This window comes from Xyrauchen texanus, chromosome 6, assembly GCF_025860055.1.
Source record: "Xyrauchen texanus isolate HMW12.3.18 chromosome 6, RBS_HiC_50CHRs, whole genome shotgun sequence".
Classification (NCBI taxonomy): Eukaryota; Metazoa; Chordata; class Actinopteri; order Cypriniformes; family Catostomidae; genus Xyrauchen; species Xyrauchen texanus.
In genome coordinates this window covers 2,922,672-2,941,742 of record NC_068281.1, presented here as the reverse complement: position 1 = coordinate 2,941,742, position 19,071 = coordinate 2,922,672, and the positions used below count along the sequence as shown (strand labels likewise).

The 19,071-nt window shown below is 40.5% G+C and overlaps 1 protein-coding gene across 1 annotated transcript in view; it reads right to left on the bottom strand.

The window, feature by feature from the left end:
* LOC127644751 (homer protein homolog 3-like) overlaps window positions 1–19,071 on the bottom strand; it is a 40,797-nt gene that overhangs the window by 13,166 nt on the left and 8,560 nt on the right. The window contains exons 3-7 of the mRNA XM_052128108.1: window positions 12,225–12,381; window positions 7,052–7,183; window positions 6,763–6,870; window positions 3,485–3,618; window positions 1,978–2,134 (exon numbers count right to left, since the gene is read on the bottom strand). Coding sequence (XP_051984068.1) covers window positions 1,978–2,134; window positions 3,485–3,618; window positions 6,763–6,870; window positions 7,052–7,183; window positions 12,225–12,381 — 688 coding nt within the window. The remainder of the gene's footprint in view (window positions 1–1,977; window positions 2,135–3,484; window positions 3,619–6,762; window positions 6,871–7,051; window positions 7,184–12,224; window positions 12,382–19,071) is intronic.

Below are 19,071 nucleotides of genomic sequence, written 5' to 3'. Positions count from 1 at the left end.
GCTAATTTCCAGCGTCAAGGATTTTTTCTGTCCTCATTGAAGGCAAAAATGCAGAAAGAAGCATAAAAATAACAGCCAACTAAGAACACACTTGATTGTCTAGCGATGTGAAACAGGATTAGCTTGCGCGGTAGCTCACCTGATAGAGTGTTGGACTATGGACTCGGAAGACAGAGGCACATACCCAGCGATGTGCACAAGCTGACACGTGAGACGGAAGAGTCATAGTATTCAAACGAAATGACGTGGTTTTCTCATTTAGTTTTTGGACACTATCGGTTACGTTTAGTGTTGGTTAAGGGTGAGGATGTCTGTGTTGTTTACCTCTCATTTCCTTTTAGCACACTATTGGTTAGGTTTAGGTTAATGTTTTAGGTTTGGGATGTACGCTTTAATTTAAACCCCTATCTAACGTTCACTTTAAAACCACGTCTGATTCCGACACCATTTCACTCACTTATGGCGCCCCCTGCTGGACATTTCACTGGAACTGCTGCCAAACGTGTAATAAAGCTCATAATTTTGTTTGGTCACATAATGTTGGGCTGTTTCAAAATACTGAGTTCAAAACTGGAACAGCATTACCATCCAATGAGAATAGAAGCACTCAAGCACTGCACATTTTGGAAAGTGATGATGTAAAAAAATGGAAAATTGAGTTTTCAACCAAAAACATATTAGTGTGGACATGGTCTTAGAGGAGACTTTTTTTGTTGCACAAATCACAATGTGGCAGCTGTGGCTCAGGTGGTGTAGCGGGTCGGCCACTAATCACAGTGTTGAAGGTTCGATTTCCGGCCCACATGACACCACATGCTGAAGTGTCCTTGGGCAAGACACTGAACCCCAATGGCAGGCTGGCACCATGCATTTGTGAACATTGGTGCATTGGTGTGTGTGAGTGTGTGTGTGAATTGGGACACAGTGTAAAGCATTTGGTAACCTCTAAGGTTAAAAAAGGCACTATATAAGTGCAGACCATTACCAAAAAAGCCGTATTAATCACCAATTACACACACACACACACACACACACACACTCACTCAGGAGAAAAAAGAGCACCTCCTAAAGATCATTGCTACTTGGAGTGTCTTAAGACAGACTGACTTATTTTTAACCATGTAAAGCACAAAAATGTTTCTCAAACGAGGGTCTGGCAGCTCCCCTGGTGATATTTCATTCCTTCTAACTAGGCCATTGAAAGTAGGATATTGCTGTCCTACAAACCACCACCCCGTGTCTCTCTCTCTCTCTTTCTGTCTTTCTCTCGGACGCTCTCTCTCGTCCCTTGAGACATGAACCATTTTCAGCCACCTGGTAGCCTATTCTGTGAGAGAGAGAGAGAGAGAGAGAGAGAGACAGCTACCTAACTCACACACTTGTCGTGTTCTTGGCTGTTAAGTGATAATGAGAGAAACCGGTGAGAACTGCAAGAGAGTGATGATGACGATGCTGTTTGGATCGATGAAGAGTCACAATTTCTTGAAATTTCTTTGACTTAAATTTGAGCATATGGCCAAAACATGCTCTACGAACACTTCTAGCTATGCAAGCTAAATTTCACACGTTGTTGTGTTCTGAAATAGATAGAAAACCGAAAGCAATTCATAAAGCAAACATGCGCTGCATTCTCAGTGTTGCCACTAGGGGCACTATAAAAACATTTGCATAAAAGGTCAATCCACGCATCTTATCACCTGGCTTGTTGAGCGCGTTACCGCATGTGGAGGCTTCACGCTATTCTCTGCGGCATCCAAGCACCCACCGAGAGCAAGAACCATTATAGCGACCACAAGGAGGTTACCCCATGTGACTCTACCCTCCCTAGCAACAGGGGCAATTTGGTTGCTTAGGAGGCCTGGCTGGAGTCACTCAGCACGCCGTGGATTCAATCTCACGACTCCAGGGGTGATAGTCAGCATCTTTAAGTGCTATACTGATTGAAGTGGAAAACAAAGATAACGTTTATAGTTTCACCTGGTCTCGTAATCTGTCCGTCTCCTCTTGATACGCCGACAGCTGTTTCTTCCACTGCTCAACGTTAGTGTTAGCCTCATGCAGCGCGGCCACAAGTTTAGCGTTATTGTCCTGTAATGTGAAGAACTCTGCTTCAAGATTTATCTCACAGATGGACCTGCAGAGAGAGAATACATAAACATTATTATTATATATACAGTATATATATATATATATACTGTATATATATATATATATATATATACAGTATATATATAATAATAACTTTCAACTGTGTTTGACATAATGGCAAGACATGGAATGACACACGCCCGGCCCCCAATCAGCCTGATCGGATGCGCGAGGGATAAAGGCGGCCGTTGACGACAGTTCGAGAGAGAGAGAATTACAGGCAGCTGCTTCTCAATGTGTTTGTCTTTGTCTTTGTATTTAATTAAATATTATTTATATTGTTAAGCCCGTTCTTGCCTCCTCCTTCCATTAATCCCCTTACACTGGTGCCGAAACCCAGGAAGGAGGAGGGATGCCCGTCGTAGAGTCCTCGACACTGCCGTCCACCCAGGGGAGCGCCGCTGCCATCCGACGGGAGACGGAATAGCCTGACTGCCCGGATGCGGAGAACGGCCGCCGTCCACGGGGCAAGTGGGGACTGGACTCCCCGACAGCCTGGAGCGATGGAGCCGCTGCCAGTGGTGGAGGAGAGCTCTGCCGTCCCCCAGAAATGCAGAGGAGTCGAGAGAAGACCGCCGTCCGCGAGCAACCAGGAGGAGTGTCCCCACGTGCTGCCAGAAAAGCGGAGGTGCGTTCTGTCCGCTGGGGGTCGGAGGTCGGAGCGGCTGTCGTCCACCTGACAGTGTGGAGGAGTGGTCGGGGCCACGCGACGCCGCATCAGAGAACCGGTGAGTGAGCTTCTTCTCTCTCTCCTCTCTCTCTCGTCACCCCATCAGGCTGATTGGGGACCATGCCATTCTCCATTAGGGTGATTAAATCCAAAACGGCCATTATAAAAACCCATAGGAAAATCACGAGGGAGCCCTTGGCTCGAAAATGCTAATTGTCTTTTGTGAGTCAAACTTTGATCATTTTGAAAAGTAACAGCACCCCTTTCTCTACACTTTGAGGTATCATTCATATCAGTAGCACAAAAGTTAAAAATCTAGGCTGTAATTTTGAAAACAACTCTTAAGTACCGTTATGTAGAAAGTAATGGTAATGCCTGCCTTAGCAAACACCACTAACATAAAAAAACATATTCAGAAATGTTGTCCTTAGAGATAACACTTTCACAAAGAACCATGATGAATCAAACCGAATGTAATGTGAATGTTACAACCATTCACAAGGTAAAGTGGCATTTTACGGGCCATTCCAGGCAGGAAAAGAGCCATTATGGTGTTATAAATGTTGTGATGTCACACACTTTCATCTCCAATATTTTTCCACAAATGTGGTCTGTACAGCCGTCTAGTGAGAGAACGTGCAAACAGGAGGCGCGGTATCGTCTTACCCCTCCGAGAGCATCTTTTTAATGCGCTCCTTCTCTGAGGACAAAGTGATATCGGCGCTCTGACTCCTGAAGAGTTTGTCCTCCGGACCATTCACACACATCACCGGAGGAGACTGCAGCTCATCAGACAGATCCTACAACACACACACACACACACACACACACACACAAAGTCATCAAACACATCCAGACACACATTTACAGCTCAGCATGTCGCTGACTCACACTGGCTGGTTCTTGAAACAAGACTGGCGAGGCTTTTAACACGGACAACAACAGTTTCAAACTTCAACATCAGGACATCTCAGCGGATTTCAAACAAATAGGCCATTGATGAAATGATCATAGAACAAGATTCACAGCAGTTGTCATAGTGCATTTAAGTTTTATCTGCATCTTTTGAAACTCTCTTTAAAGCACTGCAGGTATGGAATATAATTAGTCTTATATGGTGAAGGGAGAAAACCTCTCATGTGTCATTATGACCTGATTTATTTGCTCCTGCAGTGGCAGATGATGCCACAGGGTTCACCGTGGGAGCCACTCGATTGTGCAGCTCACGGGACACGTGATGTGTGTGGAAAAGTGTGATAAAGCACAAACCCCTTGTCTGCATCTACAGCAGCTGCCAAAATCTTCGAACCCCTGCTCAACGACAAAGCAGGCCGATAGGACGAAGCTATCCGGGATTAGATGTTTAAAAAAATGTAGCAACCGCAGAACTCCGTTTGAAAGCTCATGCGAGTAAATGTGAAACTCACCTGTGAGAACTGACAGAGTCCAGTTTGAAAGCATTGAGAGAGAATGAAAACAGATTCACATTTACATGTGTAGATCTGCACTAAGAGCACTTTGAAAGTGCATGTTCCCAGATCATTTTCACAACAAACTCTCATTATGTGAATTTAAATGTGTTACTTGTGAGATTTTTTTAACCCCCGTTATTACAAATAGTGATTCTCATTAGATGAACTTTACTGTAATCAGTTTTGTATATACTGTTCTGTTATATTCCTTATACTGTAATACGATTTCAGCATAAACTGTATTAAAGGCTGATATACAGTATGATATATTAAACACAAGACATTATGCATAATTTACAATGAGTACACACACACGCTCAATTAATCTCAATGACTTTTAAAAGCATGCAAATCACAACTGTGAAATTCCCTGACCAAGGGAGCCCCGTATACGTGACATGATGAAAACTAAACCAAAGCATATTGTGGGAGAAATGTGTGTGAAATTTGGTTTTCATCAAAGGTGAGAGGTGTTTGCCACTGAGATTGGTTGTTTGCACTTTAACAGCCTACTGACCTGAAAAGACAAACACTTCGACGTGAGAGAGCGCGCGAGAGAGAGAGAGAGAGAGAGACAGAGAGAGAGAGAGAGAGAGAGAGAGAGCAGAGCGAGAGAGAGAGACAGAGAGAGGCAGGACAGCAGAAGATAATTATATCTCTGTCCTAGTTCTCCCTCACTTCCCAGTGCGATGAGTGACCCAGGTCATTCCCCTCTCTCTCTCTCTGTCTGTGTCTGTTCTGAGGTGGCTCTTGGATTACAGTAACCCATTATTTATCACAGCAACAGGAGGATGAAACATTTGTCATGTACAGAATAGAAGCAAAACTTCATTATATAGGTAAAATGTCTGAAGAAAATGTGAAATGTACTTGCCCGTGAAAAACTCAAATGCTAAGTGTTCTGGGTGATTTCCAGGGTGTTGCTATGTGGTTGCTAAGGTGTTTTGGATTGTTGCTCTGCTGTTGCTTGGGGGTTGATTAGGGTGTTGTGGGTGGTTCCCAGGGCATTGATAAGCAGTTGCTAAAGTGTACTGGGTGGATGCCAAGGCATGGCTCTGCAGTCGCTAAGGTGATCTAGGTGGTTGCTAGGGCATGTTATACAGATGCTAAGGTGTTCTGAGTGGTTGCCAGGGCTATGCTATGCAGTTGCTAAGGTGTTCTGGATGGTTACCAGGGCATTGCAACGTGGTTGCTAAAGTGTTCTAAGTGGCTGCCAGAGTGCAGTTACGTGGTTGCTATGGTGTTCTGGATGGTTGCTATGCCATTGCTTGTGGGTTGATAAGGGTGTTGTGACTGGTTGCCAGGACATTGCTATGCTATGCAATGCTAAGGTGTTCTGGGTTGGCTATGCGGTTGCTATGGTGCTCTAGGTGGATGCGAGGGCATGTTATACGGATGATAAGGTGTTCTGGGGGGTTGCCAGGGCGATGTTATGCGATACTTGCTAAGGTGTTCTGAATGTTTGCTATACCATTACTTTTTGGGTGATTGAGGCCATCGGTATGTGGTTGCTAAAGTGTTCTGTATGGTTGCCAGGGCGTGGCTATGTGGTTGCTAAGGTGTTCTGGGTTGTTGCTATGGCATTGCTTGGGGGTTGGTTAGGGTGTTGTGGGTTGTTGCCAGGGTATTGACAAACAGTTGCTAATGTGTTGTAGGTAGTTGCTTGAGTGTGGCTATGCAGTTGCTAAGGTGTTCTGGATGGTTGCTATACCGTTGCTTGGAGGTTGAATGGGGTTTTATACCTGGTTGTCAGGGCATTGGTATGCAGTTTCTAAGGTGTTCTGTTTGGTTTCCAGTGCATTGCTATGTGGTTGCTAAGGTGTTCTGGGTAGTTACCAGGGCATGGCTATGAGGTTTCTAAGGTGTTCTGGATGATTGTTATGTTGCTGCTTGGGGGTCGATTAGGGTGTTATTGCTTGTTGCCAGGACATTGCTATGCGGTTGTTAAGGTGTTCTGAGTGGTTGCCAGGGCATTGCTATATGGTTGCTAATGTGTTCTGTGTGGTTGCCAGAGTGTGGCTTTGTGGTTGCTAAGGTGTTCTGGATTGTTGCAATGCCATTGCTTGGGGGTTGATATGAGAGTTGTGGGTGGTTGCCAGGGCATTGATATGCAGCTGCTAATGTGTTTTTGGTGTTCTGGGTGGGTGCTAAGGTGCTGGGTGGTTGCTAGGCCAATGATGGGTGTTGCTATGTAGTTACTAAAGTGTTTTAGATAGCTTTTTTGTTTTACCAGGCCAGGTAACCCCGCCCCTTCTGCTACCTAGAGTGCATGAAGTGTCCAACATTACACACACTGTTATTTTGGTTGAAGAAGTACATCATCAGGATATCACTGTACTCATCGCATTTTTAGTGTGAACACAATACTCAGATGATGTACACAACAAAATGGCATAGAGCAGTGCAGAAGTATTTAAGATGCTGCTTACATAATAAGTGGGTTTGTGTTTGTGTTGTGATATGATGACATACCTGAGGAGCTGCGATACTTAGAGCTGCATTGCTCAACTCCATCTTATCCTGCGACTTCTCTCTGGCCATCCGTGCAGCTTCCTTTGCCTCCTTAAAACGATCTGCAAACTACAACCACAAAACCATAACACTGGTAATGCATTACAATCAAATGGACACTTATGCAAGTACACACCGATGCAAGCACATATGAACAAGTCATCTGTGTAAAAGCTAAAAAACATTTTATTTCTCATACATTGTTGTTTATTAATCCATCTTAACTTTATTAGCCTTCAAGCAATAGAACCTGGTGCAGCTGCTGCTCTGTGGCGAATCCGAGGCCATACACGGTGTTTGCTCTGCTGTCTGCCCACTGACCGAACTTCTGAGACGTCTTTGTGAATGTCATGTTATGAGTGATGATGCTGTTAATGATGGCCTACAGAGAGAGAGTGACAATCACACAAAACTGTCAGAAAATTTGGCTTACAAGTTGACTTGTCAACAAAATAATGGGGCGGCTGTGGATCAGGTGGTAGAGCGGGTCGGACAATAATCACAGGGTTGGTGGTTCGATTCCCGGCCCACACGACTCCACATGCCGAGGTGTCCTTGGGCAAGACACTGAACCCCAAGTTGCTCCCAATGGCAGGCTAGCACCTTACATGTTTACATGAGACTTCAATCAATCTTTTGATGTAAAAACACAAGCAGTCATGCACATAACACTCCGGTAAAATGCCGGTAAAGGAACGTGAAATCAGCTCATGAGCAAAAATCAAAGTGTGTTGATCCTTTTATTGTTTCGACTGTTTATGACCTTACGCCGGTGAAGGAACACGGTTTAATGCATTTACATGACCACGTGCGTTGTCGGGTTATCGGGTATAATCGTATAAGCTCGTGCATATAAATGCACTTACCGTTTCGAGAAAGTGCATCAGTGTAAACATGACTTATGCTTAGCATTACAGACTGTGCATATTATGTTCTGTGGTAATCAAAAGCATGTCACTAATAATGCTACGTCTGCAGTACAAGATGTTCCACGTGTAGCTTTAAAGAGAACATCAGTACTAACTGCTATAGTCTAGACCCTTAAGTAAAGGAAGTCATCTTTCCGGTTAGCAGTCTGGCTGGAGCCAGAGTTATGATCAAATCTAATAAGCGTAAGAGAAGATCTTTAGTAATCGAGTAAGGTGTCAGACGGTTTATGTTCAAACCTTGACATAGGGTCAGAATCTAAAAAACGTCAGATGATTTTAATGAAAAGCATAACAAACCACTAAAACTGTACAAAGATGCAATCCGTTTACACCTTGTTGTTGTAAAACACCCAATAAACACACACACGAGGGATCAGCCAATATTTGACCACTTTTTGTGAATTTTTAGTAAATATTCTGCAGAATAAGTTCATTTTAGCTAGTGTTATACCATTATATGGACCACCTTGTTTTTCACATATTGGCAATTGGAATCAGCCATTGAAAAACTCATATAAAATGTTTTTTATTGATTCATATATTAACAAATAAAAGCAAGAACATTTACAAACCGAATCAATATTACCCCCCCACTCCCAATCCCCGACCCCACCCACAACACCCCAGTGGTCCCACATGATTTATAGACACACAAAAACAAATATTACAAAATAAAATAGAGTGGAGCGGTGGTGGCGTAGTGGGCTAAAGCATATAACTGGTATTCAGAAGGTTGCTGGTTTGACCCCAACAGCCACCACCATTGTGTCCTTGAGCAAGGCACTTAACTCCAGGTTGCTCCGGGGGGGATTGTCCCTGTAATAAGTGCACTGTAAGTCGCTTTAGATGTAAAATAATTAAATATATAATATATAATAAAACACACATATCTACACCACTCTCTCCACTGTCCTTCCCCCAAAATTCCAGATATTTGTCCCACTTTCCCACAAACAAGTCCAAAATTACCCAATCCTCTAGATACCCCTTCAAAAGCTGCCACCCTCCCGATCTCCGCACACCACTCCAGAAATAACGGCGCTCCGTCCCACTTCCAACCCCTTAAAATGACTTGTCTGCCAATCATAACACTTGTCAGAACCCAATTTTGTATAAATTATTATTATTATTTTTTTTAAATGAAACAAAAATGTAGCTGGGGCGTCGGCTGTGGCTCAGGTGGTAGAGCGGTTGGGTTGGTGGTTCGATTCCCGGCCCACATGACTCCACATGCCGAAGTGTCCTTGGGCAAGACACTGAACCCCAAGTTGCTCCCAATGGCAGGCTAGCGCCTTACATGGCAGCTCTGACGTCATTGGTGTATGGTGTGTGTGTGTGTCTGTGAGAATGGGTGAATGAGTTGCAGCGCTTTGAATACCGCTAAGGTTAAAAAGGCGCTATATAAGTGCAGACCACTTACCATTTAGATAGTTACAGAATAACCCATTTCAAACAGATCCAAATGTGCTTGGAGTCTCAAAATGATCTAATATGCTTGAGAAATGATCCAACATTCTTACATTTGGTAAAACATTAAAGCAAGCGAATGTTGCAGCGTGCAGATAAAACAAGACTCGTGATGTTCACGTCAGAATATTCGGTTTGTTATACGTAATTCAAGGACCCGAAAGCAGTTGCGGAACACAGACGATCGCTTCGCGCTCAAATCACGCGAACCCCTAACCTCCCTATAATACCCAATCCCCCCCCCTCCCCCTTTAGGGCATCAAACTGTCCAGCGGTGGCCCTGGGTGGCTCAATTTACCCCACCGGCTCATCTTACCTTTCCTCCTCATTGATCAACACTTCCATCTAGTTTCTAGTTGGCCGAGCAGGACGGACAGGTTTGATTGGCCCCATCAACATGTATTGATCACCACGAAGTCATGTTTCTTCAAACAAATAGAAGGACTGATTTAAACAGCCCGCTTTCGATTCTTAATAAAAGGCTTGTGTAGATGCTGCTTTGTGAAGTGATATTTTACCTCACAATCTTTTGTTGTTGACGAAGGGTTTATTGGTGAACGATAACAAAAAAGATGCATCATGATGATAATCAGACGTGAACTTGAACCAAGTTAAGTGCCGGTCAGGATGCGTGACTTGCATTGTGAATACGCCGTTTCCAGGGCTGGACTGGTAATCTGGCATTCCAGGCATTTTCCCAGTGGGCCGACGAACTTTGGGGCCAATCAGGGGCGGACTGGCCGGTGGATCGGCCGCGAATTGGGCCGAGATCAGCTAAAATGAGCTGCCGCGTTATGCAGAACGGACTGCAAATGGCAACTACAGAATTGCAATATTATTGTATCGTGGCACAGATAAGGAAACAATATCTTAACACAATGTCCCCACGAATTACCACCTCTAATGGTTAAAGATTCATTCAGTCTGAATCTCTCTGATATCAGAGAGTGGAGTGGTGGTGGTGTAGTGGGCTAAAGCACATAACTGGTAATCAGAAGGTCACTGGTTTGATCCCCACAGCCACCACCATTGTGTCCTTGAGTAAGGCACTTAACTCCAGGTTGCTCCGGGGGGATTGTCCCTTTAATAAGTGCACTGTATGTCGCTTTGGATAAAAGCGTCTGATAAATGCATAAATGTAAATGTAAAATTATATCAGGTGTTGGATCACTATTAACCTCCAGTTTGGGGTAAATCCTTTTGTATGGCGTATTTAGTCACATCTAGTTGATGATCGAATCTAAAAGGCTGTAGCAGCTCGCAGTGAAGGGGTTTTATTACATTATTAAGTCTCATTTTTTCATTCCAGGAGTCAGATTTCCTGGCATATTGCATCTGTGTGCTCCTACCAAACGGCTTAAACTTTTACAGTATGCAATATTTCCTGTGTACAGTATGCACATTTTCTGAATGCATAGAATACCCGGATGACCTACTACATTTGTCAAAAATGTGTAGTACAAAATTAGAGCATGCTTATATTAATAGTAAATGTTAAAATACACAACATGCAATGAAAAGTGTGCCACAGTGCTGTGACATCATGATTGACAGCTGTGATTGACAGGTTCTCCGAGCGAAGTAGTCACTGAAGCACCAACTGACTTTTTTTCGGGATCTTCGGAGGACTGAGGAGACTGGAGCTTTAAATTTAATATGTAAATTTCTATACTTCATTATTTCACACCGTCATAAGTCAAAAGTCAAAAGTGCAGGGGCGTGTCCTTGCGATTGATTCAGCGAGAGTGAGGGCGGGACCTTGATTTCGCGGCTTTACTTCCTGCTCACTACTGCGCAGGTCTGGTCCCGAAATCGCAACTGCGCAGACTCAAGTCCCAAGATGTCAGCGCCATATCGGGACACTGGCGGCTTCAGTTCTCACCAATGGAGAGCGAAGGGGTCGTCCATCTTTTTTTACAGTCTATGGTTTCAACGCACCGGCGCGTCCTGCTGGATATGTTCGTCATTACAGCGGAAACAACATAAAATACTAATTTTGGGGCATATAGATAAGTGTAAGACATCAGTAGAGACTATAAAGGGTCTACTTTTATTTGTGTACACTCACAATAACAACAAAACCGTTCAGCAGTCTTTGTGTTCTCGAGCAGATTTCAGAAACACGTCACAAAAATGAACTGAAACTCCGCGAATACTTATCACACAAACATGAAACATGTGTCTAAAGAAAGCTTAAAATGTCTACTTTTAAATAAAACAATTCAAATTTAAAAGAAATAATCTCCTGCAATGTAATCTGTATGAAACAAAGCGATGTAAGGTTTCTCCTGACTCAGCTAATTATCCCTAATGTGATCACACCCACCAGCAGAGGGCGCCATTCATATGCTAAAGTCCCGAGACGATCAATGCAAATGGTGAACGTTTGTATTTTGAAGAGAGACTTGATCCAGCCGAGGATACAATTTTGACGAGTAAGTCATTGTGACAGGGCGGAGGGTGGGGCCAGGTCGTGAGGTTACACACCCGGTCCCTTATCAGGCTAATTAAGCCTCCGAGAGGGTTAAAGGCCGATTGCAGATGGTGGTGCGGGAGAGAGAAATTGTTTACAGGCAGCTGACCGTCATGTGTGTGTTTGTGTCTTTTGCTTCAATTTATCATTAAAACTATTATTTATATTGCCGAGAACCGGCTCGACAATATAAATGAACTGAACTGGTAATCAGAAGGTTGCTGGTTCGATACCCACAGCCACCACCATTGTGTCCTTGAGTAAGGCACTTAACTCCAGGTTGCTCCGGGGGGATTGTCCCTGTAATAAGTGCACTGTAAGTCGCTTTGGATAGAAGCGTCAAGCAATGCTGATCAATACATACCATAACATGCCAATATGGTTACAGATTATGTAACCATGTTTGCAGGTTATATATATCCAAGTTGATGTTATTCATACAGATGAAACTGTATGAATAACCAGATTTACAGATTTTGGAGCATGCATAGACTCTCCACACTCTTCTACCTAAAGGCAGATCAGACGGCTCTAAACTACAGAGAGACGCTCACCTTTGTCCCTCCCACACTGATGATGCGGTAGGCGTGTCTGTTTGCATCATAGAAGAACGAGATGGTGACCGCATGCTTGCTGGCGGGGATCCAGTTGCGTTTGCTGGCGGGATCGATTTGAAACACATGAGCTCGTGTGCTGAAGATGGGCTGCTCCCTATCACAACAAACACACAGACACGTGAGACACAAAATGCATACACAACAAAATAAAATATTTTTTACTAAATTCTGCAGAGATCCAAAACCAGCAACAAAATTCAATTTCTGATATATACTGAGGAAAGTAAAACACCAAAGTGGTAAAAATATCCCTGCTTTTACAAATCCAATATAAGTGAATATATCTGTACTTCTTACCAAAGCGGTCATTAATACTTAATCATTTAAATTTAGCATTTTATTTCATTAGCATTTATTTATTTGTTGTAAATATTTTTTAAAGCATAAACATACAATGTATTATACATTTTTATATTTGATATAACATTATAACATAAAATACTACTTTAATTTAGAATTTTATTTAATTCATTTTTTTTAAATGATTGTAAAATATATATATATATATATATATATATATATATATATATATATATATATATAAATATATTTAACCCATATATATTATATATTTATACAAAAAAAAAAAAAATTTCTAGAACAAATCTATTCTCTTAAGGATGTCAAACAACTGCAAGTTTTATCACAATTATTGGCACTATAAATTATAAAATATATTAAAACATTAAACAAAACAAAAAAAACGAAATAAATAAAATACATACATATATATATATATTTTAGGGCTGTGAATTTGTAATCGAATTAATGACATTAATCGCATTTAATCGCATGTACAAATATTTGCTGAGAAAGCCCCTCATATAACAATAACTCAATATATAAAGATTATACATATTAATATCAATATATAATTATACATAGTTATCTTTAAATATTTAAAATGTATATATATATTTATATCAGGGCTGTCGATTTAACGCGTTAATTCAGTGCGATTAATTTGACAAAAAATAAGGTGTTAAAAAAATGTACGCAATTAATCGCACCATAAGGAAGTTTCCTGAGAAATGCAAGCTTGTAGTACCACCTGTTTACTCCAGGGGGCAGTAAGTGAAACTTCAGCTGTATGAGCAGCACACAGTTTATACAGTGAAGAAACACTTCAGCAGCAACAACACAAACATGCGTTACATTCTTGCTTTCAAAACACTTGATGGAGCGCAAATCCAAACTAATGGATCTCAAGGTGTGTTCTAAGTATTAAACTATATTTAACTTGACACAGTGACCTAACAATGTATGTTTATGACTCAACACACCCGAGACGCTACACAAGAATGTCTGACGCAGGTGTACATTGACGGGTCCTTAAACAAGCCCTCATAATAAATCTCCAACTGATTGACAAATTCACTTGTGTAATGGATTGATGAACTGTGTGTCAATGATTGACTTATGATCAATAATATGATCAATAATATGGTAGTTAAACAATACATTGTATTCTAAAGCCGCTTTCTGTCTTATCAATGATGAACTCTTCTGCCACAAGAATGTAAAGCATTTTACTTATCTGAATATTTGTTATTATATATATATATATATATATATATATATATATATATATAATTTTTAAATATTTAAAGATAACTATGTATAATTATATATTGATATAAATATGTATAATCATTATATATTGTGCTATTGTTATATGAGGGGCTTTCTCAGCAAATATTTGTATATGCGATTAATCGCGATTAATTAATCGGGACACCATGTCATTATTTTGATTCAAAATTGTAATCGATTGACAGCCCTAATATATATATATATCTGCTGAAGTGTTTTCTTCACTGTATAAACTGTGTGTTGCTCATACAGCTGAAGTTTCACTTACTGCCCTCTGGTGTAAACAGGTGGTACTACAAGCTTGCATTTCTCATGAATCTTTCTTATTATGGTGCGATTAATTGAGTAAATTGTTTCAGCGTGTAATTTTTTGTAAAATTAAACACTGAATTAAAGTGTTAAATCGACAGCCCTAATATATATTTATTATATTATATTATACAAGTATATACCCATTCATATTTTACATGTTTTAGTACACCTGGGTGACTAGGAACATGAAATTGTTCAGCCATGACGTCCTGTTTCACAGGGGTATAAATATACGAGGTGTAACACAAGCCAAAATACCCAAGACATCCATGAAAATGGATCAATCCATCATACATCTTACAACCAAATAATAAAGTTATGATGTGCAGCAAAAGGTTGTTGATCTTCACATAATGGGAAGTGGCTAAAATAAAATAGCCAAAGCATTGAAAATACCCATTTCCATCATCAGGGCAATATTTAAGAAGTTCCAATCAAATGGAGATATTAAGAATCGGACAGGAACAGGAAGTGTGTCTATGTCGTCTCCACGCACAGTGAGGAGGATGGTTCGAGTGGCCATGGATCACATCTGGAGAATTGCAGGAATTAGTTGGGTCTTGGGGTCAGAAAGTCTCCAAAACTACAATCAGATGTCACCAACACCACAACAAGTTGTTTGGGAGGGTTTAAAGAAAAAAGCCTCTGCTCTCATCATCCAACAAACTCAATTGACTTCAATTTTCCAGACACTACTGGAGCTTCAAATGGGACCATGTTCTCTGGTCAGATCAAACAAAAACAGAGCTTATTGGCAGCAAACGCCAGAGATGGGTTTGGCGCACACAGAGAGGTAGCCATATGGAAAAGTACCACATGGCCACAATTAAATATGCTGTGGGGTTGTTTTTAATGACAGAGGTCCTGGACATCTTGTTCGGATACATGGCATCATGGACTCTATCATATACCAACAGATCAGAAACCTGACTGCCTCTTCCAGAAAGCTTCAAATGAGCCATGGTTGGAACTTCCAGCAGGACAACATAAATATGGTTCACTGACCACAAAATCAAGGTTCTGCCATGGCCATCCCAGTCTAATGACCTGAAACCCCATAGAAAACCTGTGGGGTGAACTGAAGAGGAGAGTCCACCAACATGGACCTCTGAAGGATCTGGAGAGATTCTGTATGGAGGAATGGTCTCAGATCTCTTGCCAAGTGTTCTCCAACCTCATTAGGCATTATAGGAGAACACTCAGAGCTGGTATAGTGGCAGAAGGGGGTTGCACAATGTATTGAATAAAAGGGTGCCAATAATTGTGCCACACGTGAAACAAAAATATATTTTTTAATTGTTTGATATCCATTAGAGGATTAGGGTTAGGCTTTTGATAATATTTTGAATGAAAGATCAAAAAGATAAACAATAAAAACATCTTTGCTCATATTAACCAAGAGTGCCAATATTAGTGGAGGGCACTGTATTATAAATATTTTTAAATATATAAAAATCTATGTTATAAATATTTACACTTAATAACATACAAAAAGTTATTTTAATTATGTTTATTTATTAATAATCGTTTATGTAATTGTTTATATATATATAAACATAAAACTAGATGGGTACATTTCCTGAAGAAAATGTGAGTGGTGCTTGCCGTGGCAAAACTCGTCAAATAGCATGTAATAAGTTGTTGCTAAGCACTAAAATGATGGTCATAGAATGTTGCTAGCATGTGTTTTTCATGATGGTTTAAACATGTTTCAGCACTTCGCTAGGCAATGCTAGCACGTTTAGCATGATACTAGCACGTTTTTAGCATGTCTTAGCACTTCGCTAGACGATGCTAGCATGTGTTGCATGATGCTAGCATGTTTTTAGCATGTTTTAGCACTTCGCTAGGCGAAGTCAGCCTATGTTAGCACGTTTTTAGCATGTTTTAATACTTCGCTAGGCAATGCCAGCTTGTGTTCGCATGTTGATAGCACGTTTTTGCATGTTTTAGCACTTCGCTAGGCAATGTCAACGTGTTAACATGATGCTAGCATGTTTTTAGCATGTTTTAGCACTTCGCTAGGCGTTGCTAGCATGTGTTAGCATGATGCTAGCATATTTGTAACATGTTTTAGGGTGTGGCTATGAAGATTTTAGGTCATTACTTATTGGCTGCTTGATAATATAAATCCTCTGAGGGAGAGAGAGAGGGAGAGACGCACGATTTGAGGCCTCACTCAGGGTTCTGTGACAAAAGCCACGGGAGGAGTAGTGCGCCAAACTTTGTGTGGAATAAGAATAAGCATAATAATAAGTATGCAAGAGAACAATAGTGATGCCTTGACTTTGGCATGTTAGAATTCTTCATTTGAAGGTGTCCCTTAAATTCAAAAGTATTTATCAACTTTAAATACCAATAAATCGTAAAAGTGCACATTTGTATTATGTAACTTGTAAGTAATTTGTGCATTGATAAAAGTTTAATTTTTCTTATAAAATACATATTTTATTGAGCTTGAGACATATTATGTGCAACACAACTGTCATTTCTCGCTCATACCTGTAAGAAATATCCTGGGATTTAATTGCAACAAAATAACTTTATACACCAATAAGTGCTTGTACAACGAAAATGGATTTAGTTAAACATGAATGTATTAATTATATACGAAAAATAAATATTTTCTGACATTTTAAGGAAAAGTTACTGCATGTCCCTCAACTTCATATCTGTAGTGTTACCATAATGTAAATAATTTCATATATTTTGCTACATTTCTTGCAGTTTTAGAATAAATGTATCGAAATTTGTATCGTATTAATATTTACATTATGACATCACACTGCTGCTGGTTTCTCACGATAGAAAAAGATGCCAGTATAAAACTAATGAGCATCCCAACACAAACTTTCTTGGGACTGTCTCTATTTCATTGGGACGTCTGCTCACACCATGTATTGAACACTTGATAATAACATGAGGGGAATAGGCAGCAAATTAGATGTCACATGAGACTGAACCATTATGTGTCATCTTGACATAACATTCATAACTTGACTGATTTCTCTGTGAATCTGACAGCTAAAATGTTGCCATCAAACTGCATGTAACAGTTCAAACCCTTAGACCCCTGACAGCTTCATCTTTGCCCTTTATTTCCATAACTATGATGCTAGGATTGAAAAGCCATTCAAATAATAACTATTAAATGTACATGTATTAATAGGGCCTATATTCAATGACAATGGAACATTTAGCCGAACATTACTAGCATGTAGAACAGAAGGCCGAGTATTAATGCCGAAAGACTTCCTCTACACTATACCTTATCATAAATCAGTAAAAAAGTCAAGGAGCTAATTTGAGAAAAGCCTTCTTGTTACAATAAAGGCAATATGAGTCATGTATGAATGCATTATTTTATATATATATATTTTTTTTCTGCGGTCTGAATGAAAGGCAGATTACGGATACAGTATAACACATGCTCAGACTCGTTCCATTCAGCGTTCTGTTATGAAACCCTATTAGAGATTTTAAGCCACCGGTTCGCACAAAGACCTGCACACGTCGCCAACCCTTTTAGTGGAAAGTGGAGAAAAGGTGTGATCATAGTTCGAATTACAGGGGGTACTGGGGGGTACTATACCCCCCAATGAAGACCCAGTACCCCCCAAAGGGACAGAAATATCAGTATTGGGGGGGTCAGATAATTTTTCTGATATTGTGAAAAAATATATTTACGGTTACAATATAAGTCAACTCCTATTTTCACTGTAGGAACATTTTAATGTAAAGCTGATTTCAGACACCCCTATAGTGGACCGTACCATTTTTAACCACCGTGGCGGCTAGAAGCATTGGAGATAGAGAACGGTTTGCTGCTGACGTGCATGGATAATTATAAGTTGCTAGCTGACGTCTAGCTTGTTGATTTTACAACCTTCATTTATTAACGTGTTTTGTTCTTTCATAGCTCATGTCACGTCTTCATACATTGAATTACCGGCTACTTACCTGTAGGGATGGGACGATTACGGTTTCACTATAAACCACTATAAAATGTATTGACTACATATGGTTACACGTTGGCCTTGTTGACATGCCCTGCTTTTAACCTTTAGTGACACATCTTACTGGAAACAACAACAGTTTACTTTGCTCACCCAACAACAAAACGAGTCATCAGCCCATATTTCTGCTTGCATCATCTGATTGTGGAGAACTATGTTGTGGTTTCTCTCTTCAGGTATGTTTCCACTCAAAAAAAATTCTCTTGACCTTTTTATGCTCAAAGCGCACATAACAAAACAGTTGGAATGTAAGGGCTGGCATATTGAGGTAAACTCATAACAATGTTACCGTGAATAAGACCCTCGGTCATTGTCCATATTAAAACAGAACATGTAAAGAATAACCTCCATGTGTTGACTGAGCAAATATAAATGTCCTTAAAGGAATAGTTCACCCAAAAATTACAATTCTCACATCATTTACTCACTCACTTTGAAGGAAAATCTTCATTTGAGCTCAACAGAAGAAAGTCATGTACATGCACAGCTCTGTAGGTCCATACAATGCAAATGAATCGGTACCAAAAAGTTGAAGCTCAATAAAGCAAAAAGGTAGCATAATAGTAATCCATACGATATGAAAGGTGTAACGTGAGAAACAGATCAATATTGCAGTTGCTTTTTACTATAAATATCCTCCCTGGCCAGTAGGTGGCATTATGCATGAAGAATTTGAATCGGCAAAAACAAAAGAAGAAAAAAAGTGAAAGTGGAGATTTATAGTAAAAAAAGGACTTAAATGTTGATCTGTCTCTCACCCACACCTATTATATAACTTTTTTTTATCCCTTTTCTACCAATTTGGAATACCCAGTTCCCACTACTTAGTAGGTCCTCGTGGTGGCGAGGCTACTCACCTCAAT